This window comes from Micropterus salmoides, unplaced genomic scaffold (assembly GCF_014851395.1).
Source record: "Micropterus salmoides isolate LMB-PRFRI ecotype aquatic unplaced genomic scaffold, ASM1485139v1 Ms_hic_scaffold_801, whole genome shotgun sequence".
In the NCBI taxonomy this organism is placed as follows: domain Eukaryota; kingdom Metazoa; phylum Chordata; class Actinopteri; order Centrarchiformes; family Centrarchidae; genus Micropterus; species Micropterus salmoides.
This window is the reverse complement of record NW_024044573.1, coordinates 1-27304: the sequence shown is the minus strand read 5'-3', so window position 1 is coordinate 27304 and position 27304 is coordinate 1. Positions and strand designations below refer to the sequence as shown.

The window sequence follows — 27304 nt, the reverse complement described above, 5'->3', positions numbered from 1 at the left end:
TTTAGTGAAATTTTTGTAGCAGTGGCGATAGCGGGACTGTGTCACCATAACGTGGACGTCAACATTACCTTATCAATTAACATTTAGATAATCGATTTTTTTAAATCTGTGAATCAAATAAATAAACAGCTTCAATAACTGAGCAAATTTAGAGCACAAACCTTGTCAGTGAACTATGAGGGCAAAAAAACAACATTCAAAAACAGAATAATCGTTCAATAATCGTAATCGAGGTTAAATGTTCAATTAATAGTGATTTTGATTTTAGCCCGACATTGAAGCTCTTTCACAAAAACAATAAATCTACAGTGTTTGAGTTTGTCTACATGTATATTTACCTCCAGGAGCTCATCCTCTGGTCTCAAGACTCCATGTTTGTCCACGGGGCCTCCAGGGACCACCGAGGAGATGTAGTGGTGACCATCAAACGAGTCCAACTCCACACCAAGACGCAGAGTGTGGATGGGCAGCAGCTGAACACATCAGGGAGAAAAGACACAGGACGAAACAAAGAGTTCTGAAGCGTTTCATTTGAGGATGTAGTATGTGATGCTGCTGAACTGTACTGTGCTACGAGGTATTTCTAACATTGGGGCTGTAAAATATATTAGAAACACCTCTCAGTATAATGCAAGTCAGCAGCATCACAAGCTGCAGCCACATTAATCTATTCCGATGCTGTTCTCTGCTTACAACTCAGACAGATCAGCAAACTAAAGCTTCAGCTTAGAGGTCTGATGTTTCCTCAAAGTGTTTCTCACCTTGGAGGATCTTTGCAGCTCTGCATCGTCTTCAATGACAGGATCCAACTTCACCACCTGAGAACACACAAACACAAGGAAGGATGAAAGCAGCATTAAAACCATCAGGATTGAACATCCAACATGGGCAGTATCAGTGAATACGTGTTAGATTGTGTGGTCCCACCAGAACTTGGTACTTTGGTCCCAGAGCCTGCTCCCATTTATCCATCAGTTCTGCATCTGTAGCTGTTCACACACACAAAAATAATTCAAGGAACACTTCAATCACACATCAGATATCGATGAACAAAATAGTTCTCAGTTCACAATCTTTACTGTACATCATAGAATTCGTTGAGAACAAAATGACCAAAATCACCTCCACTTATGAACCTGTTGAGGGCTGGATTCAAAATCCCACCGAATCCCACCACAGTAAAAAGATTTGAAACCACAGGCTGACCCAACCTGCCTGACTTTCATCACAGCAACTCATAACGTGGCTCAGCACTGTGTTCGGCCCCCACGTGCCTGTATGGACTCCAGACAACGTCTGGGCACGCTCCTGATCAGACGACGGATGGTGTCATGGTGGATTGTCCTCCCAGACCTGGACCAGGGCATCAGTGAGCTCCAGGACGTTCTGTGGCGCTACCTGGCGGTGTCGGAGGCACCGACACAGAACGTCCTAAAGGTTCTCAACTGGATTCAGGTCTCGGGAACGTGAGGGCCAGTCAATGGCATCAATGCCTTCATCATCCAGGAATCGGCTACAGACCATGATGCTGGGCTTTGTCCTGCACCAGGATTGAGCCTGGGGCCCACTGCACCAGGAGGAACAAAGGGCCCAATGCACCAGCGTAAGGTCTGACAGCAGCTCTGAGGATATGCATCCCCAGACCATCACTGACACACTACCAAACCAGTCATGCTGGATCACGTTGCAGGCAGAACAACGTTCAGCACGGCATCTACAGACTCCCGTCTGTCACATGGGCTCAGTGTGAACCTGCCAGTTCTGGCGTTCTCTGGAGAATGCACAGTGCCGGGCTGTGAGCAAAGATCCCGCAAGAGGACGTCGGGCCCCCACAGAGTCTGTTTGAGAGTTTCGTCAGAAACGTGCACACAAGTAGCTCGTTGGAGGTCATTTTGTAGGGCCCTGGCAGTGCCCCTCCTGTTCCTCCTTACACAAAGGAGCAGATACCGGTCCTGCTGCTGGGTTAATGCCCCCCCATGGCCCCGTCCAGCTAGCAATTGTCTGCAGCCACCACCTGTTTTTGCTGCACTTTAGCTCAATCAAATCATAAATATGGATATTTGAACATAGCCTAAGCTGTGATAATGATTACCTGGCTGCTGGTGCTTTCCTTCATTTCAGGTTTTGTGATTTGGTGCACGTGTGAGTGAAGTGTCTTTTGCATTTGGCACCCCCCCCCCGGCCAGTACAGTCATGTATTTAGTTTGTTACACATGTGGTAGTACTGCAGTGGAGCTTGAAGAAACCCGGTACTGTAGTTCTGCTGCAGTAAAAACATTTCACTACATCTCTTCTCCAGGCTACGGTCACCTCATTGGAATTCACCAGTTAGAAGCAAAAAAGCTAAATGCCTCAAATGTAAACTGTAAAGTAAGCAACTTTAGCTGTGTGTGTTTAATGTATCTGCGCACACACAAAATGTGTACCAGCAACAATACCTTATATAATAAATGGGTTTTCCAGAGCAGAGTGACTGCAGCAGTTTGAATATGAAACACTGACGTCGGAGCAGATTACAGACCGACTCTTAGAGGAAAACCTGCTCAACGGTCGTCAGTCTGCTCTCCAACCCTTCAGGCTGATTTCAGGGAGGAAACCAACACTGCTGAGCCAAAGAAAAACACCTCCATGTTCTCACAAATCTCCTCATATGTTGAGGTATTTTGCAGCAGGTCTGGCGGTGTTACAACAGCAGCCTCTGATTAAATTAGCATTGCTAACCTCTGCCTTCACAGGGCAATTAATCTGCAGCGTTTGGCTGAATAAACAGGGTAATACATCGCCACGAGGCTGTCAGACAGCTCGGACACTTTACATCTGTTGGCCAGGAGCAGGCGGGTGGCGTGCTAAGTGTTAGCGTGGCGTTTTGGCCACTTAGCAAAGCTAATGAGGAATAAAAAGAGAGGAAATAATTCAGAGAGGAGTGCTGTTAAGAGGCCTGCGCTGACACGTCTGCAGGAGCTTTCACCGAGAAGGGTTTTCATTGACTCATACTCTTTAAAGTCTTTAAAATTAAGGACAGTGTGATCATGTGCTAATTCCACGAATCCCCATCCTGTTTTATGTAACTGTAGATACACTGTAAGGTTCACTCTTTTTAGGACATGCTTTTTAGTTTTCTAAGTAAATCATTTGAGAAATATTAAGCTCTAACTGTAAAATCAGTCATTTATAACTGTCATTTAATGGATTTGACACTAAAATATAACTTGTTTTTGGGGACTTTGGGGTTGATGTTTGTGCCGTGTATTTAATAATGTGTTTTTGTAATTAACTCAGATGCACAGAGCAGTGAAGTTTCTCCACAGGCCATGCAGAATACAGTACAGAATTAGTACAGCGTTGGGATTACAGCTGCAGCAATTAGTTAAGTAATTGATTAAATGATTACATCATGATACTTTGGACTATCGCTGGACTGGCGAAGCCGATCGTTTTAATCCTGAGCCTCAACAACTGCCGGCACATCCTGCCATGAAACCTGCTGTGGATATTCCTGCTCCTCAGAGGATAAACCCTTTAGATTGTTACTGACCCCATGAGCTTTCCTCTAGCGCCACCCTCAGGACAAACTTTGCATTGCCTGCTCTGAGATTAAAGTATAGTATAATGTTCCGTATGATCCTGGAGCAAGCAAAACAACAACTGTGGGGAGAATCGAGTACTAAAATTGTGCCATTTTTCTTTTCCAATATCTTGTACAAAACGCATTCTGAATGTTCGAGTGGAGGCATTTCGGATGTTTTGCTGCTACCGCTCCTCTTTTCCACCGTCAAACCAGTACATCACAATCAACACCAAAAGATATCACACACGATGTCGGCTTGAGATCGTACGTCAGCATTATAGCTCGGAAATAGCAGCTGTTGTGCAGCTAGTCCTGCGGTGTGAAAAAAAAACTGGGTCTGGAGTTCTCGTTTTATCAGTCAGGAAGTTTTTACACAGAGCTGAAGTTGGTGTCCTCTCCAAAACAAGTGGAACAGCTGATTACAGCAGGTAATAAAACTCATTAAAAATCATGTTGTCAGCTGATCGGCTGGAGATGTTTAATGACCTGCCAAACTGTTGTGATTGTATGTTTGTGTTGCTTTTTTCTGTGCTGGAGTTATTTAAAGAACTTGATGGCTTTATCCAGTTTGTTATTACATTTCTAACGAACTTTAATCGTGTGTCTTTTCATTATACTCCCACAAAAAAGCTGTTTTTAATGGTCAAGCTTATACACTCACCTAAAGGATTATTAGGAACAGCATACTAATACTGTGTTTGACCCCCTTTCGCCTTCAGAACTGCCTTAATTCTACGTGGCATTGATTCAACAAGGTGCTGAAAGCATTCTTTAGAAATGTTGGCCCATATTGATGGATAGCATCTTGCAGTTGATGGAGATTTGTGGGATGCACATCCAGGGCACGAAGCTCCCGTTCCACCACATCCCAAATATGCTCTATTGGGTTGAGATCTGGTGACTGTGGGGGCCATTTTAGTACAGTGAACTCATTGTCATGTTCAAGAAACCAGTTTGAAATGATTGGAGCTTTGTGACATGGTGCATTATCCTGCTGGAAGTAGCCATCAGAGGATGGGTACATGGTGGCCATAAAGGGATGGACATGGTCAGAAACAATGCTCAGGTAGGACGTGGCATTTAAACCATGCCCAGTTGGCACTAAGGGGCCTAAAGTGTGCCAAGAAAACATCCCCCACACCATTACACCACCACCACCAGCCTGCACAGTGGTAACAAGGCATGATGGATCCATGTTCTCATTCTGTTTACGCCAAATTCTGACTCTACCATCTGAATGTCTCAACAGAAATCGAGACTCATCAGACCAGGCGACAATTTTGGTGAGCTCTTGCAAATTGTAGCCTCTTTTTCAGGCTTGTAGTGGAGATGAGTGGCACCCGGTGGGGTCTTCTGCTGTTGTAGCCCATCCGCCTCAAGGTTCTGCGTGTTGTGGCTTCACAAATGCTTTGCTGCACACCTCGGTTGTAACGAGCGGCTATTTCAGTCAAAGTTGCTCTTCTATCAGCTTGAATCAGTCGGCCCATTCTCCTCTGACCTCTAGCATCAACGAGGCATTTTCGCCCACAGGACTGCAGCATACTGGATGTTTTTCCCTTTTCACACCGTTCTTTGTAAACCCTAGAAATGGTTGTGCGTGAAAATCCCAGTAACTGAGCAGATTGTGAAATACACAGACCGGCCCGTCTGGCACCAACAACCGTGCCACGCTCAAAACTGCTTAAATCACCTTTCTTTCCCCTTCTGACATTCAGTTTGGAGTTCAGGAGATTGTCTTGACCAGGACCACACCCCTAAATGCATTGAAGCAACTGCCATGTGATTGGTTGATTAGATAATTGCATTAATGAGAAACTGAACAGGTGTTCCTAATAATCCTTTAGGTGAGTGTAGTTTTTCATTATTTCATTACTAAATAATGACGCCTGTGCATCGCTTTGGAGGGCGTACAGCCTGCAGCCTACGTCAGCTGGTTAATTTGCCTAATCTTCGCAGGTCTTTAGACCGCGGAGAAAACGCACACAACAATCAGCTGAAGGAACCTTTTAGTTCCTTAAAAAAGTCAATCCTGGTAGTAAAAGGCTCGGGTAATTTTCATGGAAACGCAGCTTCTGACTGGGATCACACAGTTTGTATTGGTGGTTATTGGTTCCATGTTGGTTGCGTTTTGTAGTTCAACTTCATCAAGACTTTATTTGCTTGTAGTAGTTATTTTTGGCAGTGTGGACCCCCCTGCAGCAGTAAAGACCCCCCCAGAGCTTGATTTGTTACAGCATGATCAGTACTTCTTTTCTTTTTTATACCAGAAACATTTAAAAGCAAGACTGAAGTTGAACTTTATAAAAGTAGCATTAACTTCACAATCCAGTCAGTTTCTAAGGCGTGTCAAAATTATATTTAAGACTCAAATTCAGATGATTTATGGAGCCTTTTTAAAGAAACCCTGGTATGAGCTCACCCCTTGTTAGCTGTGCTGCGTTTGGGTACGTTGGTTCCAGTTTTGGCGTCGTAAAGTCCAACCCAGATGAGCGAGACTTGACCTCCAACGATCTCCTGAATGACACACGAGATGACTCCCTCTCCACTGACACAAACACACAAACAGCAGAAACATAAGAATATTTCTTCAAATATCTTCCATTTTTCAGTATTCATGACATGAACATCTTCCAGGAGAGACTGTGAAAGCGTTCTCCATCTTCCATTTGTCCGATTCACCCTTAGAGGGTACAGCGTGCTCTGACCTTTGACCTCCTGACTCATCACTACTGCCGGTAATCTATAAAAAATTAATGTTTATTTTCCTGTCAGGCTCTTCATAACTCATCGCGAGTATCTGCAGATAAGAGGGAAACAGAAATGACCAGAATATAAGAAGTTCAAAACTCCAGACTGCAGACTGAACTCAGCTGGTTTCCAGCTCTCTGTGTTTTCTCAGTAATGAAATAAAAAGACGTCTGGAGGAGATAAGAGCCCTGCACTCCTCTGCTTTTTTAAAAATCACTTGTTTCTCTCTGGCCCGGAGGCTGACCAGTGCAGGCTGCCGGCCGATCGCAAGACAAAAAAATGACCCTGAACCCGGGGTATTAATCTCTCTGGGCGCTGGTGGAGGAGGCATCGCAGCCTTTCTGTGGGGAGTTTGGGAAAATTACACCGAGTTGTAAACAAATTTGTCATCTTAATCTGGGTGAGAGGACAGAGGCAGAGAGGCTTCAGACAGGAAATAGGGAAGCAGAGCTCTGAGAAGTTTCACACAGAGTTAACTTCTCTCACAGCAGCAGATTATTGCTTTAATATCATGAACTTTGAAAGAAAACCCAGAGAAAGCCATACTACATTTTAGCCTGATATGAAAACTATATGGACAAAAGTATTGGGACACACCTCCACGTTACCCTTACAGGAGCTTTAATGATAGCCAAAGCCATTAATATGGAGTTGGTCCCCCTTTGCAGCTCTTCTGGGAAGACTTTTCTGCAAGATGTTGGAGTTTGTCTGTGGGAATTTTTCCCCCAATTAATCCACAAGAGCATTTGTGAGGTCAGACACTGATGTTGGACGAGAGGAAACTCGTCCAACATCAGTGTCAAACCCAAACTGTACCCACAAAGTTGGAAGCATAGAAATTTCCTAAATGTCTTGGAAAGCTGAGACATTAATTTTCCCTTCAGGGTGACTGAAGGACTTCTATTCAAACTTTTTTAGTCAAGTCAGGTAACGTTCTCCTGGCAGTCGCCAAACCCAGACTCGTCCATGAGACTGCCGGATGGAGAAGCGCGATTCGTCACTCAGCAGAACACGTTTCTACTGCTCCAGAGTCCTGTGGCGTTTGTAATTCACACATCCGACGCTTGCCGTTGGGCGATGTAAGGCTTGCATGCAGCTGCTCGCCCATGGAAAACCCTGTGGTGAAGCTCCCGGCACGCAGTTTTTGTGCTGATGTTAACACCAGAGGAAGTCTGGAACTCGAGACTCTTACTCATTGTGCACTTCAGCGCTCAGCGACCTCGCTCTATAACTTTACGTGGTCTACCACTTCATGGCGGAGTTTGTATGGTTCCTAAGCGCTTCCACTTTGCAATAACACCGCTTACAGCTGATCGTGGAATATCTAGGAGAGATGAAATTTCACAACCTGACTTGTTGCAACGGGGGCATCCTGTTACAGTTCCACACTCGAACTCAGCTCTTTAGATCGAGCCATTCTTTCACAAATGTTTGTAAAGGCAGAAGGTGCTTGATTTTATACACTTGTGGCAACAGGACTGAATGAAAAACCTTCAATGATCAAGAGGTGTTTCCCAGTACTTGTGTGAATGAACACCTGTATGAGATTCATCTGTAGTGCGCTTTCTAATGGGACTAAGGCGGGGTTACCAACCAGGAAAAGGGGGCAAAGGCCCGAAAGCTCCCGGTTTAATGTGGGAATCCCTTTGTGGTAATTTTAGCTGTATGAACCACTAAATCACAAGGCACACAGACTGTCTGCTGTCTTTGTTCCGGTCCGTCCATCTACCTTTGTCCAGGGATCTCTCCAGGGTTCTGGGTTTCTTTCTGACCAGAGTGAGGACGACGGTCTGACCGGTCTTCTTCATCACCTCCAGAACTTCCTGATTGGTCAGACCGTGAAGACTGACGCCGTCCAACTGTTGAGACAGACGAGAGAGAGAGAGAAAGACGGGTAAAACAATTAATAAGGGCAGGAAAGACGAGAAGAGACAACAGGAGATAGACATGGGCTCAGATCAGGTTGGGCTGTAAAGTCTCGAAAACTTAATTTGTCACCATAAGCGGTGGTAGCGTGGGTGCATGGGGGCGGCCGCCCCAGGCCCCGGCTGGTAGGGGGCCCACTACGGGGACTATTAAGTTTAGCTCAGTTGATTGTAGTGGACACGAACAAACAATAACGGTATATGACGATACGCTGGAGAATTCAGCACCTCTTATCAAATGAAGCACATTTTAAACTCCCTTCCCCCTCGTGCATCATGGGAATTCCAAGGGAGGGGCGTAGGCTGCGCAAGGGTTTATTTACGGCGTCAGCTTCCTCTGGAAGCCTCTCTGCCCCACGTTAGCGACTTGTTTTAATTGTCCTTTTTGTGTTTCTACTACATTCTTCAAAGCTCTCCGTGGCTCGCTTTCGTTCCTCGTCTTGACGGGTGCGTCTAGCAGCTACCACAGGGAGCATTTCAGAATAAGCCAGACTTTGCCGACATGTTTAGATTTTGTTGATTTGGTGATTAGTGCTTTTTGTGCTTCTACTATGATTAAGTAGCTACGTAGTAAAAATGTTTCTTATTTGTCTGATTTAACTGTGTTTATTGTTGATATATGATCGGTAGTCTGTAACGGTTCTGTGTCTGACTTCCTGTCCAGTTCATCTGCGCTGTGCTGCCTGACGCTGCGACGCTTCTTGGACGCACTGCAGCGCCTCTGGTCTAAGCACAAACATTTAGTAGAAAGGCTGCTCCGGCAGCTGCGAAGCAGACGGACTCTGTGGACTTTCGGAGGGAGTCTGGGGTCATGTAAACTTGGTTAATATGTCTTTGTAGCAGGTGGGCCCACGATGAAGCTCTGCCCCCACTGTGCTAAGTGTCTAACTCCGCCCCTCTTGGTCACATGTTATATTGAAATGTACAGTGCAGGGTTTCCGCTACATACATTCAGCAGCGGCGGCCTGCCACTGCAAAATTAGCGCCGTCGCTGCTTCAGATTTTTACGAAATGTCATGAAGTCGTAATTACACAACTCTGCGAAGGCTTTTAGTTTGACACGACAGTGAAGACAGGTATGCTGTAGAATCTTTCGGCGACACTACTGGGGGTCAGGAGTACCGTTTTCCTGATGGCCTGCTGAAAAATTGGGCCGACAAACCACATAGTAACGTTTGGTACACCAACCTGTGTGCACACGGTTACGCCTAAGAGCTTTAGCCGGTGTGCTTGTGCCAGATATTAATGAGCTGATGCAAACATTTACAAAAAAGTAGGCAAATACCTTTTGAATGGAATGAAAAGCTGCATAAATACTTTCACTTTCCATTAACGGCGTATTAAAGCCCATTTAGTCTCAGCAGTACTCATGCAGGTCAGATGATCACTGCACTGATTCTGATTCCTAATTGTCATTGTGCAGAGCCTGACTATCTTTTGATAGTTTTCTTTTAATTTTCTGCTTCGTTGCCATTTGTTTTATAGCGATGTCCGACAGTAAATTAATTTAATTGAATGTCGCCGGTGAAACTGATCTTGGCTTTCACTCAGGCTACCAGCTGTTATTTATTCAGCAAACAATAACTTTTCAGATGCGTGATGCACAGGTCTTCCTCTAATATGTAGGCTTTACTACTTCATTAAACACGGGGCTGCTCCTGTGTTTTTGCCTCAGTACTTACCTTCATGTAGATTAAAACAAGTAAAATAACTGTATTAAACAGAAATAGCTAAATATGAGATAATCAACAAGCAAAGTGCATTCAATAACTAGTACACGTTAATAATAACGATACTCAGCAGATAAAACACTATAATAGCAAAAAATTTATCTGGCCAACAACAATATTAAAACACAAAGTAACTACTTTGTGTAGTTTGTTTTATTAACCAAGTACTTTTATACTTTTACTTAAAACTTAATAAATTTTTCAAAGTGGGGGTGGTTTTGTTGTGGGATTTTGGACTGCCTCCGCTGCAGAAAAAAAATCCTAGAGGAAACACTGCAGCAAACACCTGATTAGCAGTCTGACTTTCTAACAGTAAATGACACTTACAAATATCAGGTCTAATTTGTTCAATCAATGAGACAGGAAAAAACATTTCTGAGCAAGTTCTTACAGCGAGCAGTCGGTCGTGGATTCGGACGTTTCCGCTGTGATCTGCTGCGCTGCCTGGGACGACATGTTTCACAAACACACCGACTGCATCTGAAGCGGGGGGGGGGAGAGAGAGAGAGAGTGAGTTCAGGTTTTATTGGAGCATTTAAAACAGACCTGCAGACTATGAAGAACAACTTATAACAATTTTCCTGTTCTAAGTTTGAACAAAGCGCGGAAAATATAAAAGCCCTCCGCGGTAAAACCTGCGCAGCCGCTTCCGGGTAAAACCCATGCACGCGCATCCCAGTAAAACACCCGCATCCCGGTAAAACCCGCGCAGCATCTTCCCGGCAAAACACTCGCTTCACTCTAAAACACCCGCATCCCGGTAAAACACCTGCATCACTCTAAAACACCCGCAGCAGCTTCCCGGTAAAACACTCGCTTCACTCTAAAACACCCGCATCACGGTAAAACACCCGCATCACTCTAAAACACCTGCAGCAGCTTCCCGGTAAAACACTCGCTTCACTCTAAAACACCCGCATCACGGTAAAACACCCGCATCACTCTAAAACACCTGCAGCAGCTTCCCGGTAAAAAATCTCGCTTCACTCTAAAACCCCCGCATCACTCTAAAACACCTGCAGCAGCTTCCCGGTAAAAAATCTCGCTTCACTCTAAAACCCCCGCATCCTGGTAAAACCCCCGCATCCTGGTAAAACCCCCGCATCCTGGTAAAACCCCCGCATCCTGGTAAAACCCCCGCATCCTGGTAAAACCCGCACAGCAGCTTCCCGGTAAAACACTCGCATCACTCTAAAACACCCGCATCACTCTAAAACACCCGCAGCAGCTTCCCGGTAAAACACTCGCTTCACTCTAAAACACCCGCATCACTCTAAAACACCCGCAGCAGCTTCCCGGTAAAACACTCGCTTCACTCTAAAACCCCCGCATCCTGGTAAAACCCCCGCACCCTGGTAAAACCCGCACAGCAGCTTCCCGGCAAAACACTCGCTTCACTCTAAAACACCCGCATCCTGGTAAAACACCCGCATCCTGGTAAAACACCCGCAGCCACTATTTTGAGTTAGAATGAAGAGCTGTGTGCGCCGATTTGGGCTGGTGGTGCTGTTTTCTATGTATTTCTAGCTTGCTGTGTTTGATTTTGCTTTAACTGTTCCTTCCTGTCCTACCTTGGCTGGTCAGGGGTTGTAGCCAATGATGGAGATGCCGAGGCTCTGGCCATCCTTCTTGCTTAGTGGAACCTCGTGGATCTCATACCCCTCCAGGTTGGGCTGAAACACAAACCATATATTTGAGCTCGGACAGTACCGCCTCAATAGCCGGCAGCACATAAAGCACAAAGCAGAGAGAAAACAAACTCCTTCATCTTCTCCGGCGAGGACGCAGAGAAACAGAAATTCATCTCTGAGATTTTCTCTTAGATGATTCAACAACTTAGTGGACTAAAATGAGAACTCTGTAACGATCATGGCTGCTTACCGTATTGCTGAGTCGACGTTGGGGGGGCAGGTCTGGGGGTTGGGGGGGTAAAGAGGAGACGGGGGCAGAGTTTGGAGGTGGTGGGGGAGGCGGGGCAGTTGACCTCTGACCCCGGGGATCCCTAGCTATCAGCATGGTCACGTGACTCCCGCACGCCTGCAGCACCTTGACGACCTGGTCGCTAGTGAGGCCACTGGTGGGCGTCGCCCCAATGCGAAGGATGTAGTCACCTGTGCGGAGACGTCCGTCCTGATTGGAGGAGCATGAGAACCAATCAGAGGGAAATATACATCACTTTACAGGAAAAAGTGTCGGTCTTCAAGTTTCAACAACTGTAAATTCTCAAATAGTGGCCCAGAGTCTTTATTTATTTATTGCTGCAGAGAAAACCAGGCTTATATTAGAGACAGGTCTTTACCCTTTTCAATAAATATATGATCGGATTTTATAAATAAGTCTTCCTGTTTTTAACAGAAATACGGTTCTTTCTCTTTAGCAAATTCCAACTGGTTCTACTTTTCCATATTTTCATTCCAATGAAACCAACACAATAAGAGTCTAACTGCGGTTACCCTCAGCTCATTCAGAACTCTCTTCTAACAAAGACAAAGATTTTTTTGGGTGAATTTATGGTGAGTTTAGGGCTTAAACCAGTCATTAAGAAACTCAAATTTTATTACTAAAAAAACATCAATGCTTCATTTAATCCATACAACTATATATACACACACACACACACACACACACACACACACACACCACAGTGTTTCGCGCAGACGACTATTACTGTCACGCTTTGGACATTTGAAGATGACATGATTTGACGGTGCGGCTTGCAAAGTGGAGGAAGAGACAGAAAATAATGAGGGACGAAGAAGACAGGCCACAGAGAAAGACAGAAAGTGTCCAGAGTCAAACTTGATTTATACTCCTGCGCCAGGGCTACATGCTAGGCTACGCACGTAGCCATGCATTTATACTTGTGTGTCGGCGTCTCCTTCGTTCTGCAATTACACCCCCAAACGCTAGTCGGCAGTTGCGCTACAGCGTCCACTGTGTTGACTGTTGCCAGCCGAGCAGGCTAACTTCCGGTTTAGCGCTCCGCTAACGTGAATGGGGGTAAAATTGTAAACGTGCGGCTGGTGTAGCCTTTTCAAATGTTATCGACAGAATGGATCACATTCTGATAGCGAAACGAGTCATTTATAAATATATTGATTCACTGCGCTGGTTTGGCCGCTTATAAAAAGTTACTTCAGAGCACGGTCACTTCCTGTCGGCTCGGAAGCATTGCAAGGCTACCCAGCCTACCTTACGGTCTGAGTCGCCTCAACGTGTAGTTACATTTTTGAGGAGTTGCACGTCACGATAATTATAATGCAGAACAGAGGATGGCAAATAAGTCTGGTATCGGGCCACTTTTTTAAAAACCCATTAGATTGCAGGCCAGAATATCGTCAAATGATGATCTAAAATCAATTAGTTTACATGCTCGTAGTTAGCTCAGTCAGTAGCGCGCAGGATTTCCATCGGGAAGGTTTTGCGTTTGATCCCTACACACTGCGAATTTTGTCTTCTCCCTTGTTAAATAAATTGATTATGAAGAAGCCGTTTCAATGCTTCTCATTCAGGGGAATCGATTTTCAGAGATGTGTCAAGCAAACCACACACTGTTTTCAATGTCTTTCAGAACATTTCAAAGTAAAATCTCTCAATTAAACTCATAATAAAGCATTGCTACAAAAAACCTTCTTGCGTTTTTTATTTTGTAGGCAGAGTCACTTAAGAGAAAGTGATGTATGCATGTAAGTAACTGTTGCTGGCATGACATTTATTTCAGCAGCAGCTGCTATCAATATATTTATAGCCTATATATTTTTTTGCCGCTATAAAAGTAATCAGGCAGCGTATTGCCAACCACTGCCATCTACCATACCATCATACCCGAATTTAGCTGAATCCAGTTCTTAATGCAGATCAACTCAAACTCGTGTTGTTTTACAAGTCTAGGAATATGCCACAAATTATTCCCTCAGTCACTCGTGGGGAGGAGTGAAACAGAGGTTGTTCGCTCTTATAAATAGCTGGGTATTTGAATTGATGACTCCCTAACTTTTAAGCCACATGTGCTGTACCTTAATTTAAAAAAATCACTCCTTGTGAATTTCTGAATGGGTGAGTAGAGGCTACTGGCTTTAACTGGAGAATGTCCGGTGTTTTTCTACGACTGCTCCTCTCTTTTCCACTGTTTGCAAACCAATAAATCACAACCATCAGTCAGAGAGCCGCACGAGTCTCACGATGTCGCCTGAGATCGAACGTCGGTATTAAATGTGTAGCTGGGAAACCGCAGCCCGCGTGCAGCAGTGTGTTTACAGCGAACAGCTGATGGAGTTAAGCTAAATACTGAGTCCAGAGTTGTCGTTTGAAGTTTTCATCAATCAGGAGGTTTTTGCACAGAGCTGAAGTCGGTCTCCTCCTCTCAAAAACAAGTGGAACAGCTGATCCTCCGACGCTCAGGCGACACAGACGTGATGCTACAGCTCTTGTTGGCTGGAAATGTTGTAATAACCTTCCAAACTGTCTGTATTATAAATGTTGCTCATGGATAGTGGTTTCTAAATAATGATGCCTGTGCATCACTTTGTACAGCGTGCCGGCCTACAGCCTACATTAGCTGGTTAATCTGCCTAATCTCAGCAGGCCTTAAGACCGCTGTGGAAACTCACAATAGTGGGGTGAAGGAACCTTTTAGTTCCTTCAAAAGAGATCTGGGACTAAAAAGTCCCCAGTACATTTGGTGGAAAAGCGTCTTGAGTCATCTGTCTGCACCTGTGCAGCAAGTTGCCCTGGGAAAAGATATTTTTAATACGACTCTCCTGGTTAAATAAAGGTTCTAATAATCTGAAACAACACATTACTGGCTCAAATAACATGTATATTAGATTCTACTCTGCATGGAATAATGTGTGACTTTTCTTTGTTGTGATATCGGCCATCGACGTGCTCTCTAAATATCGGCATCTGCCTTTGAAAAACCCATATCGGTCGACCACTATTTGATCCCACAGAGCTGGAACTAAACTGCAGACTACTACAAACTTTTATGTTCTCCTCCCCCCTTTAACTGAACCTCAAGCACTCATTATTATCCACCCTGCATTTAAGCTTCCTAGTTTTTAGTAGTAGTTGGAGCAGTAGATCACATCCAAGTGTCCAGGTGTGAATCAATTGTCAGAAAAGAATAGAACTTTTTACATAAACATCACAAGCTTTGTCCTAAAACACAGCTCAAGTCTTTAATGTTCATCCGACCAGAACGAGTCACCAGAGATGGAGACTTTGCTAAAAGGTAAAGCCCTTAAATCATCATCCTGGGAGTAATAAAACATAAAGCGGCCTTAAGTCTCACCTAAATCACATAACAAAGACAGCATTTCCTCTTCAGGGAGACCTTAAACTGACCTGTAGAGCTGCAGCTAATCAAAGTGTACCTGGATGTAACTGAGCTCAGAGATCTTTGACTAAATTCTGATTCACATCAGGCTTTATATTATATTTCCTTTTTTTAATGAGACAATACATTTATATTTGTACCAAACATCAGCAGACCGTCTTTCCTCAAACACTCTTTTTTTTCTCTTTTCTCTTTATTTAAAAATAGTATATTTTCTTTTTTTAAAAGAAAAGGCGAGTTAGTTTGTGAAGCATGTTTCACACAAAAAGAAATCAGATCAATATATAGCAAAGCAGGAAATAATTAGTGACTGAAAACAGAGTTGGCCTTTAATTACAGAAAGACACAACTGTTGTTATACAGATGGGTTTAACGCTGTGGAAATTTATTATTGAGACATGGCAGTGTTAATAATAACAGATGTTTTTAACCATTTATTTAACGAAAATAAAACCAAAAACAAGGCTTTACAAAATAAACTGTATTGTCTTTTTGCAAAGCTCACTAAAATAAACTAAAATATAGAGAAAATGTCAGTTTATTTCATAAGGCCGACATGAGCCTGCTATTATGGGTGGATATGACATTTATCTTCCTGTTTTTTTAACTGTCAGCCCCTCGCCTGGCATCATGGCTGCGAAAGGCATGAAATGGCGGCAGACTGAAACTATAAGCATTTTCAAAAACTAAAATAAACAAACCCGCTTTAAAAACTAATTCAAAGTAAACTTAAATTAAAACAAAAAGTCAAAACGAAAATAAAAACTAATGTGAAATGCATAACTACACTAACCTTGCAGGCAGCCCTTCAAAACATCTCCTCTATAAAATCCAACTGATCCTTTTCCAGATCCAATCAGTTTTAAATTGATTACAACCGCTGGTCTCAGTTAATTTCCATGAAAATCAACTTGCACTGACTTCCTCAACCTAAATGTCTGGACTGATATCTTTGGCTCTTACTCTAATCAGGCTTCATTGTTTGGACAGAGGATAAAACTGCACTAGTGACACAGCAGCAAGCTAGTAAAAATTTTTTGTTCACAATAACAAATTAAAGAGGTGGTATTCTGCTTTTTGGCTTTTCCCCTCTCCTTTATTTAATTTTTTTATATATATATATATATATATATATATATATATATATATATATATATATATATATATATTTTTTTTTTTTTGTGCATGTAACAGGTTTGCAAAGTGAAAAAGCCCAAAGTGAGTTCCCATCTCCCACAGAAAACTCTGCTCTGAACTGAAAACAGCTCGTTTGTAGTCCAGCCGCTTCCCTTTCAAGCTAAACGCGCCTCATATAACGCTCGCCGAGCGGCGACTCCGACACGCCCTCAGAAACAGCGAGCTGCAGCACACAGCTCTCCTCTCCCTTCCAAACACTAGCTACCCTCCAGGCAGTCAGTGGACAGAAAGTTGTTCCTGTGATGTAGAGACAGAGCTCAGTTAAAACTTTATGGATACAGATTAATAACTCACCGCTCTGAAACTCTCGCTACAGTCCGTGTTGCCGAGCCGGTCGGCAACACGTACGGCTTAACCCGAGCCGTTTACCGGCTTCTCGCTGACTCGCCCTTCTCTGCTTCTGATTGGCTAGTAGTCCTTAACTAGGAACTGAGCATGTGCAACTCCCAACAAAGATCATTTAGGAGACAAAATATCAAGATAGAGATTTTGATATCGTGCTCATCAGCTTATTGTAACTCACCTTGTCAGCCACGCTGTTTGGGATGAGCGTCCTGACCACCACCCCGGTCGTCTTCCCTCCCACGATGCCGAAGCCCAAACCAGATCCATCGTTCACCAGCTCGATTTCCTCCGCGTGACCCCACTGATCCTTCGGACGAGAAGACGCAGACACACGTTAGCGAGGTGTTTGACTGAACCAGTTGTATTTCCCCTGTCGCCCAAAACCAATGTCGAACAGGTTTACTGTTACAATGAATAACTCTGCTAACATTTTCATTTGGTCCTCATGTGTTTTGCAGATGTGTATTTTATAAAATAAAAAAACCACTGAAACAGTTGATCTATAGTCTTTTGATTGGGCGTTGATTTACAAATATTGTAAACGCCTTCACAATGACTGCTCATCTGCTTTTTCCAAATCTGTATAGAAAAGAGACACACTTGGATTGATTTTTAAAAAAAGGACAATAACGTAGGTTTTCTTTAAAGCATGATGATTTTTGTTTAACCTTTATTTACCCAGGAAGATATTTGATTTTGATAGAATCTCTTTTTCAAGAAAGGCAGCAAAACAGCATTTAAAAGTCTCACTGACATTTTATATACACACACACACACATACATGATAATACAATGCATCACATCTACACTTCTCTTTATAGACATCTAGCTTTCCGAGCTGAAGCCAACATTAATGCTAGCTAACTTACTGACGCAAATGTTACTGAAGCTAACGTCACTGAAGCTAATGTTACAGAAGCTAAAGTTACTAAAGCTAACATCGCTGAAGCTAACGTCACTAAAGTTAATTGATGCCAACGTCACTGAAGTTAATTGAAGTTAACGTCACTGATGCTAACATTACGGAAGCTAACGTTGCGGAAGCTAACATCACTGAAGCTAATTTAAATTAACATCACTGAACTCACTGAAGCCAACGTCACTAAAACCAACGTTACTGAAGTTAACTTCAATGATGCTAACATTATAGAAGCTAAAGTTGCGGAAGGTAACGTCACTGAGATTAATTGAAATTAACGTCACTGAAGTCACTTAAGCTAAAGTCACTAACAGAACTGATGCGAACATTACAGAAGCAAATGTTGCGGAAGCTAACATCACTGAAGCTAATTGAAATTAAAGCTAACGTTTCTAAAGCTAAATGAAGCCAATATTACTGTAGATAACTGAAGCCAACGTCACTGCGGCTAACGTTACCGAAGATAACTGATGTTAACGTCATTAAACGTTCATGTTCACCTGTGCCTTCTGCTAGGCTAAAAACTTTGCACTACATTTTGATTTTATTCTTTTTAAATGATCAAATAGGTCTTGATTTTATTTTTCTATTTTTCTTTAATGTAATTTTATGCACTCTTTTATATTATATTTATAAAATGTATTTATGGTACAACATGCTGTTTCTATGAGTCTGCCTTGTGTATAAATTGTGCTATAGAAATAAATTTGTCTTGCCTTATGTTCTTTAATGTTTAATGTTTCTGATTTGTTTGACATTCAAGCCACCTACCACCAAACCTGATGAACGTTAATGGGCTGAAATCATTTGATTCACAGAATCTTGTACAGTTATTGATGGAAGCAGAACAATCTGATCAAATTATTTCTATCAGTAGATCAATGAGTCAAACCAGGATAATTTAAAACCGATTCGTGCATCAATGATTTTAAACACTTCTGATCATTTTATTTTTATTTATATTTGTGCGCAGGCAGCTCAACCATTCTCACATGGTCAAGACCTCTAGCCGTCACTTTGTAACACACTGGGGGAAAGTGTAGTGTCACTTTTGAACCCTAAAGGCAGGTTTAAAATATTTAAAGGTTCAGTGTGTCTTAGGCTTTATTGACAGAAATGCAATATAAAGATGGTGTGTAAAGACCTTACATAATGAACCGTTATGTTTTTATTACCTTAGAATGAGACATTTATATCTACATAACTGCGGGTCCCCCCTTCCATGGACGTCGCCACGTTGCATGTCATGTTTCTACAGTAGCTGAAAACGGACAAACAGCGCTAAAGAGCGCGTTTCATCGCTACGTTCCTCTTGTTCTACTTCTGGTAGAATTCAGGCAGTGCAGACACTCATCACTGCGTTAAATACGTACGTTAGAAGAAGTAGTAGTAATATACTGCAGCGGTCGGCAAATAAGTTTTGCATCGGAGCAATATTTTCAACCATTACATGGTGGATGAGAATATAAGGCATACTATTCAGTTAGCTCAGTTGGTGCAAGGTGCAGGACTCTCAATCCAAGGGTTGAGTGTTTGATCCCACCTTGGGCTAACTTTTTTTTTTTTTTTTTTTCCCCCCCTCTCTTCAACAAATGGATTCTGCAGCGAATGTTTCTCAGATCACAGCATGTGCTGCACTGTTTTTGTTTCGGTATTTACTGACTCTTTTAATGACGTTCAGAATTTTTCAAAGTAAAAGCTCAGTTCAACTCCAATACTGTATTACAGTAAACAATTATTTATTTTGTAGGCAAAACCACTACAGAGGAAGTGATTATGTGAGTAACAGTTGACTGAACTCTATTTCAGCACCCCTATCAATACATTTATATTTTTTACCGCTATCAAAGCACCGTAATCTGGCAGCGGGCCAGATATTATTGCTGCCGGGCAGTTTTGGCGAGTGTCCATAATCACAGAGCACGAATGTGTTTCCCTTGTCAGTGTTTGTATAAACTTTATTTAATATGTGGTTTATAATGGACTGTGGTGCAGAAACAGTGACAGTGTTTCCATGTTATCTGTCAGTGGCCAAGTCACAATAACATATGGTTTTAGTGAATAATTCAGTAAATGTAATTTCTTAATAAATCTACCTAAAGAAACCTCATTTCTTGACTGGCCACTCTCTGCTGTCTCAGAAGAGACACCTTTTGTGCTGTTGTCAGCCACCATAGCTGTCCTGCGCTCTTTGAAGAAGCTCTTTAGGGGGCAGTGGTAGACTGGACGGATGGTTGCAATACACAACCCTCGCCATTAGATGCCACTAAATCTCACACAATGAACCTTTAATAATAAAGTTTGAGTAAAGAGCTGGTTGGGGTGGACGGTGGGCCAGAAACCAGACTTCAAGAGACCGGTGTTTGTTTCCCGTGTGAAAAAAAACATTGAATATTTTAAGTTTTCCTAAACTTAACCAAATTGCGACATTTCACAACGTTAAGTAGTTTTATTTTTGAAAGCCTGACTGGAAATTGCACATTTATTATTGCCAACTTGACTGCAGAGCCCGAAAAACTCTAAAAAGCGACGCCAAAGGGTGTTTACCAGGCATCCGTGTGTGACGAGTTGGGCCTGAGAATGTGTTGGGCAGCTCAGCAGCCGCCTCACAGAGCTGCTGGCTATCTGTCCTGAGGTGAAAGTTCATTACTGAAGCTCAGCAGGTAATTACAAGCCGAGAGCACTTCCTCCTCTCCGATACCAGCTGCTGATCAATGAGAGGCTGCAGCGTGCACACACACACACAGGCTGTCTTTATGAAGTGGCTTTAATCACAGGTGGCCCTGGTCTCTTATTACAGCTCTGATCTGATAGGAGGAGGTCTCCCTCTGTCTAATGAAACAAACCTCCTCATGGGCTGATCCCAGGACGCCGGACGAGGCCGTTTGCCTGATAAAGTCGGATCACACTGAATGCGCTTGACGCTTCGCTCTCCAACAAAAGTTCACTCTTTTCACAGGAGAGGATCTGTTACTGCAGGTAGTTTACTACAGTAAAAGGTGTTGGATTTCTTCTGGTTCTGCTCGGCGAGACACAGCTAATGTTTAAATCCCGTTTGAATTGTGTCCTGAATTACACACATGATGTTTGTCAGTTTGAGTCGCACATTGTCGTAAAACTGTCGAAGTACAAGACTGAAAATATGTAACGACAAAAGAACACACACCCAAAAGTCGTGTATGTGAGGGAAGGGATTCTCTATACTACATCACGCTTCATCATCCATCGCAGCTCCACCCAGGCTTCCTTCTCCTTCCTCCTTGAAAATTAGGATTTTCTGGCTCCAGTAACAGACAGCAGAAGTAGGGCTGGGCAATAAAACAATGGTAATTATCGCAATATAATTTTCCTCAACAACAAATAATAAATATTATAATATATTGTCAATAAATATTTGCTTTAATTCATTTGAATCACGGACAAATTAGCACTTAATTTTCTATTAAAATATTTATTTTGTTGGGAAAAAAAAAAGAGGCCTGAAAAAAGATTAACTAATCATATTTGTTGAAAACAGATTTTATCATAATAGTTTTGAATGTTCCACCTCAGATTTGTTAAGTGATCCACTGTTTGGCATCAAGTGTCCTGTCCTTAAAGAAAAGTTTTGACCTTCTGGTTTCTTCAATTTTCACTTAGGGGCAAAAATCGGCCTTTAAACTTGAAAGAAATAATGATTTGACATACATCATGATAATTATCGATATCGAATGATATGAAATGTTTTAATCGTGACAACATTTTTGGCCGTATCGCCCAGCCCACAGCAGAAGTGACCAATAAAGTTAAACTCCAAATATCCTGACCATGCGGCAGACACGGCGAGTCCTGATGCACCACTGAATCGCAACACCAATCTGGTGGCGGACTTTTGTTGCTTAACACCAAACTGGAAATGTGTCCATTTTCTCGATTAATTGATCAGTTGTTAGGTCCAGAGAATGTGTGTTTCCCAAAGTTTAAGGTGACGTTCCTAAAATGTCTTATTTTGTCCACAACCCAAAAATATTCAGTTATGGTCTTAGAGGAGCAAAGACAATATTCACATTTCAGCGATACGCAGAGATGCGTACTGGGAGAAAAACATTTTTATGTATGACATGTGAGCAGGATGACTGAGAGGACTTCACAGGAACATTTAGAAACTTTATCCAGTTGTTCTTTAGTTCATGTCCTCTTGGTTTTAAAAGGCCCCTTCAGGTTCCCTTAATTGTGCAATCTGTTGGGTTTTTATCTCTGTTCTTTCTGCTTCTCATCATTTTTAGGAGAGCCATAAATTAAGCCTAAACTTAAAGTAAGTAAATCCGCCAACACACCGTCCTAATCAGAGGGTGGGAAAACATTCACTAACAAGACAAAAGCTGTAAAATCATATCTGACTCGCTGATTTATTCGCGTCTTTATGAGTGACTTTACAGTTACAGTTTCCTGTACCGGCATTGGGTCGATTCCAGCTGAAGAGTTCGAAGCCAGGACAACATATCAGCTGTGAACGGCGGGTCAGAGCCACCTGCATCTCCCCGGCAGAGGAGTCTTGGCTTTGGGAGACGGATAGTTAGCCAGGCCAGACGATGAGCAATAAAATCTCAGCCAGAGCTGTGTTTTTAATGCCCACAGCTCCATTAAACGTGACCTCGATAGAAACGGGACATGAATAAAACAAAAGCAGGAGGATTGGAGCCTTGGTATGCAGGACGTGGCCCGGATCCAATGAGCCCGGAGGAGGAGGAGGGTAACAAACAAGGGGGACAGTGTAATTCTGTGTGATAATGACCCGACAATAGAGCCGGGCAGAATCATTACGGCTGAAGCTAACCTGTGATCCTCAGCTCACATTAACAGTCCAGACCTGCTCCAGTTTGTCACCACGTCGTTTTTCCTACTGGAATCTTTTCTTTTGCTCATTTAAATGCCAAAGTTCTCAAACATGTTCACGTCCTCTCGTGTCTTTGGTCCAATAACTTAACATCTACAGTGCTGGTGATTCTTCGGCCTACTCTGAAAATACAACATCTACTGCGTGTTCGTCCAGGATGATGGCGCAGCGGAAGTTTGGTGGGCGTTGTTTTCTCTTGTTTTTGTCTGTAATGCGACGTCCCCAGGACGTCGTCTCCATTAGGTTGTGGAGTGTTTATGCGTGTTCTGTAGTAGGTTTCAGTAGGCGGGGTCGTCGTCAACAACATGTATTGGAGCCACCTGGGCCCCGGTGTTCTCCATATAAAGCACATCTTACCTGTTGCACTTTGGGAGACGCAGTTCTCTCTACTCCTCGCTCCTCATTATTGCAGAAACTACTGACTTACTGATTACCACACGACACGGCTTTATTTGAGTAATTGTGTTAAGTAAATGTTTAAGTTGTTGTAAATAAAGTAATAGTACCGTTGCTGCAGCCCGTTGTTGTTGCTGTGTGATCAATCATGTCAGGCTTTTGAGCCGGTCCGTCACAGTAAACTATTTCACTGTGGACTCCTTCCGCTTCCTGGGCACCATCATCTCCCAGTGGGAGCTGAACATCACCTCCCTCACCAAGAAGGCCCAGCAGAGGATGAACTTCCTGCAGGGGCTGAAGAAGTTCAGCCTGCCAAAGACAATGATGGTGCACTTCTACACCGCCATCATTGAGTCCATCCTCACCTCCTCCATCACCATCTGGTACGCTGCTGCCACTGCCAGGGACAAGGGCAGGCTGCAGCGTGTCATTCGCTCTGTAAGAAGGTGATTGGCTGCAATCTTCCATCACTTCGGGACCTGTGCGCCTCCAGGACTCTGAGGCGAGCAGGGAAGATTGTGGCCGACTCCTCCCAGACAAAAACTGTTCAAGACTTGTGTCTTTATTATTCTTCCATAACTTATAACGTATTTTGTCAATTCAATTCAAACCTTTACTTGTCTCTAACTTTCTGTGATCACTCGTGTTACAGCCGATCTCTCAGCAGAGCTGCTGGATTTGGTCATTTTGTCTGACGATGATCGCGGATAGCTACTGACGGCTGGTTAACAGAGTGTTCATCCTTAGACACATAAGTGGAGATAGCGTGGGTGCGGCCGCCCCAGGGCCCTGGTTGGTAGGGGGCCCGATACGTGGGCCGTACAGTTTAGCTCAGTTAAGGTGGACGCGGATGAACAATAACGTTGCATGCAGCTCTGCTGAGCCGGCAAAATTCAGCAGCTCTTATCAAACAGTCTCTTCACTCATGGTGTCAACGGTAAACCACCACAAGAATGACATGTACCAATAAACACTAATTTCTAAGGAGATAATTTTAATAAACATAAATCATAAAGTGACATTTCTATTTCAAACAAATGGCAAACCTTTTAGCACATTTTAACAAAACCCACTTCCCCTTTCTGCATTATGGGAATTCTGAGGGACGGACATAGGCTGCGCAGCGGTTTATTTACAGCGTCAACTTCAACGTCAAGAGCATTTTGCATGCTGGATTTTTGTTGGATGTTTAAATTTTGTTGATTTGGTGATTAGTGCTTTTTGTGCTTCTACTATGATTAAGAATCTACGTAGTAAAAATGTTTCTTTTTTGTCTGATTTTACTGTGTGACTGTTGATAAACGATCGGAAGTCTGTACTGGGTATTTTATTTTGAAAATGAAATGGATTCTGTGCCGTTTCTGCGTCTGGCTTCCTGTCAGGTTCATCTGCGCTGTGCTGCTTGACGCTGGGACGCTTCTGGGACGCACTGCAGAGCTCCTGGTGTGAGCACAAACATTTAGTAGAATAACTGCGATCAGCTCCGGCAGCAGCGAGGCAGACGGACATTTGGAGCGAGTCCGGGGTCATGTAAACTTGGTTTAAATGGCTCTGTAGCAGGTGGTCCCCGTGATGAAGCTCCGTCCCCAGTTAGACAACAGAAACAGAAAAATATGTAGATAAAAACAATTAAATAGTGAATTCGGCTGCATTAAAACACAGAGGCAAGCCTGTCTCACTTTATTCTCCTTCTCTCTCCAACAAACTACAAGGGCTGAAACAATTATCGATTTATTCAATTACTAAAAGCATCGACACAAATTCTTCGCATCGATTAAATATTCCATAGAATACTCAATTACTAAAACCATCATTAGCTGCAGTCCTACAAACTACAAATCTAGTCTTGCTGTGAATGCGTTAAGACTAACACACACACACACACACACACACAAGCTGCTGATCTCAACAAAAAAAACCATCAGCTGTCTGTAACGTTATCTTTTAAAATGACGTTTCTCTGATCAATGGTCCGGCTCCCCTACATTCACTGACTGACTGTTCCTCACTGGCAGCAGCAGCTTTATTTGCTGGTTTATTGTTGCTTTAGAGAAAACAATTATGAGCAAAGGCTCCTCAGATCGGGAAATGCTGGATTAATTAAAGCCAATTAAACAGAACACAAGCTTCACCTACCAAATCCACCACAGGTGAAGTTATCTACAGTGTGACCTTTGACCCTTCATCTCACTTCAGAGTGCGTTTCAGACATTTATCCGTGTCTCTGTCCTCGCTCTCTCCTGCCTCGCTGCCAGTCTTTGACTCGCCCGTCATGTCGACATTCATTGATCGCGCCTCCACTCAGACTTAAATACATATTGTCAGGAGCGAAGCTGCAAGTGGAGCACTAACTTGATTTCCTATAGGCTTTAAGGTCATAAAAATAATCCGAGTCAATGTCAGCAGACTTACGGCTCATCATAAACAGGAGGTCTCCCTCTGAGGCGGAGGCGTGGTTTCAAAGTGCCCTCCAGTTATGATTGACGCCCTCGCTGCAATGCTTGTTTTGAGTGACAGCCAAGCTGCTGGATGAGGTGTGTTTGTGTAGCTGGCTGAACACACAGTACAGTATAAAGCGGATTTCAGTGATGCTCCAAATCTCTACAGTAGCTGGTTTAAGATCTGACCTTAAATATAATTTCACACTGAGCCATAAAACTCAACAAGGAACAAATGTGCAAACTCTTTTCTTTCAAGTTTTGTTGGAAAATGAAAAAACCTGACACCTTGTTCTGCAGCTCAACATGCACCAACTCATTTTAATGTTAAATTGCACAGCAGGGACGTTTATTAACTCTGGACAATATAATTTTATAGATTTTAAATGGTTTATATATAATTTTTTTACCCTAAAATGGATGCTAAAGATTTGGAATTGACTTTATTTTACAACCTAAGCTTGTTTTCTTGTTTCGCTCAAACAACTGACATTAAAACTTTAGTATCAGAAGTGCAAGGCCCATCTGGACTGCCTCTTTTATTCCAGATTAAAGAATCTGCTGCAGATGGATAAGCTAACTGTTTCTATAGCGACAAACCACGGCTGGGAATAACGTGTCGCAACAGTAATGCAGGTACAATAACGTAGGGCTGGGACAATAAAACAACAATATAACAAATGTTCAATAAATGTTTGATTTTATTCACTTGAATCACACAAATTTGATTGAGGGGCATTATGGAGTTTCCAGCGGCCTCTAGCGGTGCGGTTTTAAGATTGCAACCAGGCGTGTGTTCGTACGCGTTCTCGCTTGAACTCAAGAGCGAGCAGAATCTGAAACACAACCGCTGTCACACAGAAATACCACAATAAACGCAGGAACACCAGCATGCAGGCTGTGGCTTTTCACACAGATGTTACTTCAACCTTCCCGTCTCAACACCGGCACCGTAACGCTACTTCATTCAGCGCAGCGAGCCGCATATCGGAACAATCCTCCCGGAAAAAAGGCAGAGTGACAGCAGCTAAAGACAGAGCTGGAAACTCAGCTGAACTCCGCTGCAACGTTACAGTAATGTTTTATCAGTGCAGGTTGAACTAATCCGCGCTCGTTACATGATGACGTTACATTTATGCATTTAGCCGACGTGCTACATCGTTAGCTCGCCTGCTGCTTTCAGTAACCACCTTTACTATCTGTGAATCTGTCACGGAGGCTCAGCAATGTCAGCACAGCTACATGTACTGGATGATAATGAAACTGTTAGTGAGCTGGACTGAATATTATAAGTGACTATAACAGTTAGACCGCAGTCAGTAACTTTCCTGTAACTAGTGATAGCAGATGGCTCTTCCTTTGTTGCAGTGTTTTATGTTATGTGGGTCTCGTTAGTTACAGCGACGTAGACGTGGAGAAGCTGTGGAGCTGAGTAACGGTAAAACCACAATAAACATAAACTGAATGTTACGAAGCAAACAGCAGCAGGTCCTGCTGTAGCGTTAGCTGGCTGCATCGCTATAGGCTAACGTTAGTAAACAAATCGCTCCACATTTGCTTTTTGCCGTCACATCCTTTCTTGCAGGCTAAATCAACAGTGGCACACAGGATAGTAACATGGGTCGCGTTAGTTGGTGAAGTAATGAGGAAAGCTAACGTTATATAACTTTGCACCGGATAATGTTAGCAACTGCTCGCTGTTAGCCGACAAGCTAACGTGACTTTCTCTGTGTTTCTCCAGCTTTACTAATGCTCACTTTGTTCTTACGCGACATCATCTGAACCCGTTTGGTCTGATGGGCTTCAGCACATAAACCTTTACTG

The 27304-nt window shown here is 43.1% G+C and overlaps 1 protein-coding gene across 1 annotated transcript; it reads right to left on the bottom strand.

The window, feature by feature from the left end:
* Nucleotides 1-338: 338 nt before the first annotated feature.
* On the bottom strand, nt 339-25316 carry LOC119894586 (inaD-like protein; the record flags this gene model as incomplete). Its single annotated transcript, XM_038707258.1, has 11 exons — nt 25234-25316; nt 23300-23351; nt 17030-17158; nt 11853-12101; nt 11543-11603; nt 10363-10451; nt 8046-8175; nt 5988-6113; nt 928-989; nt 762-818; nt 339-473 (listed from the first exon to the last, which is right to left on the bottom strand). Coding segments are annotated over exons 1-11 (1173 nt in total), but the record flags the coding sequence as incomplete, so codon positions are not given.
* Between the last annotated feature and the right edge of the window lie 1988 nt (nt 25317-27304).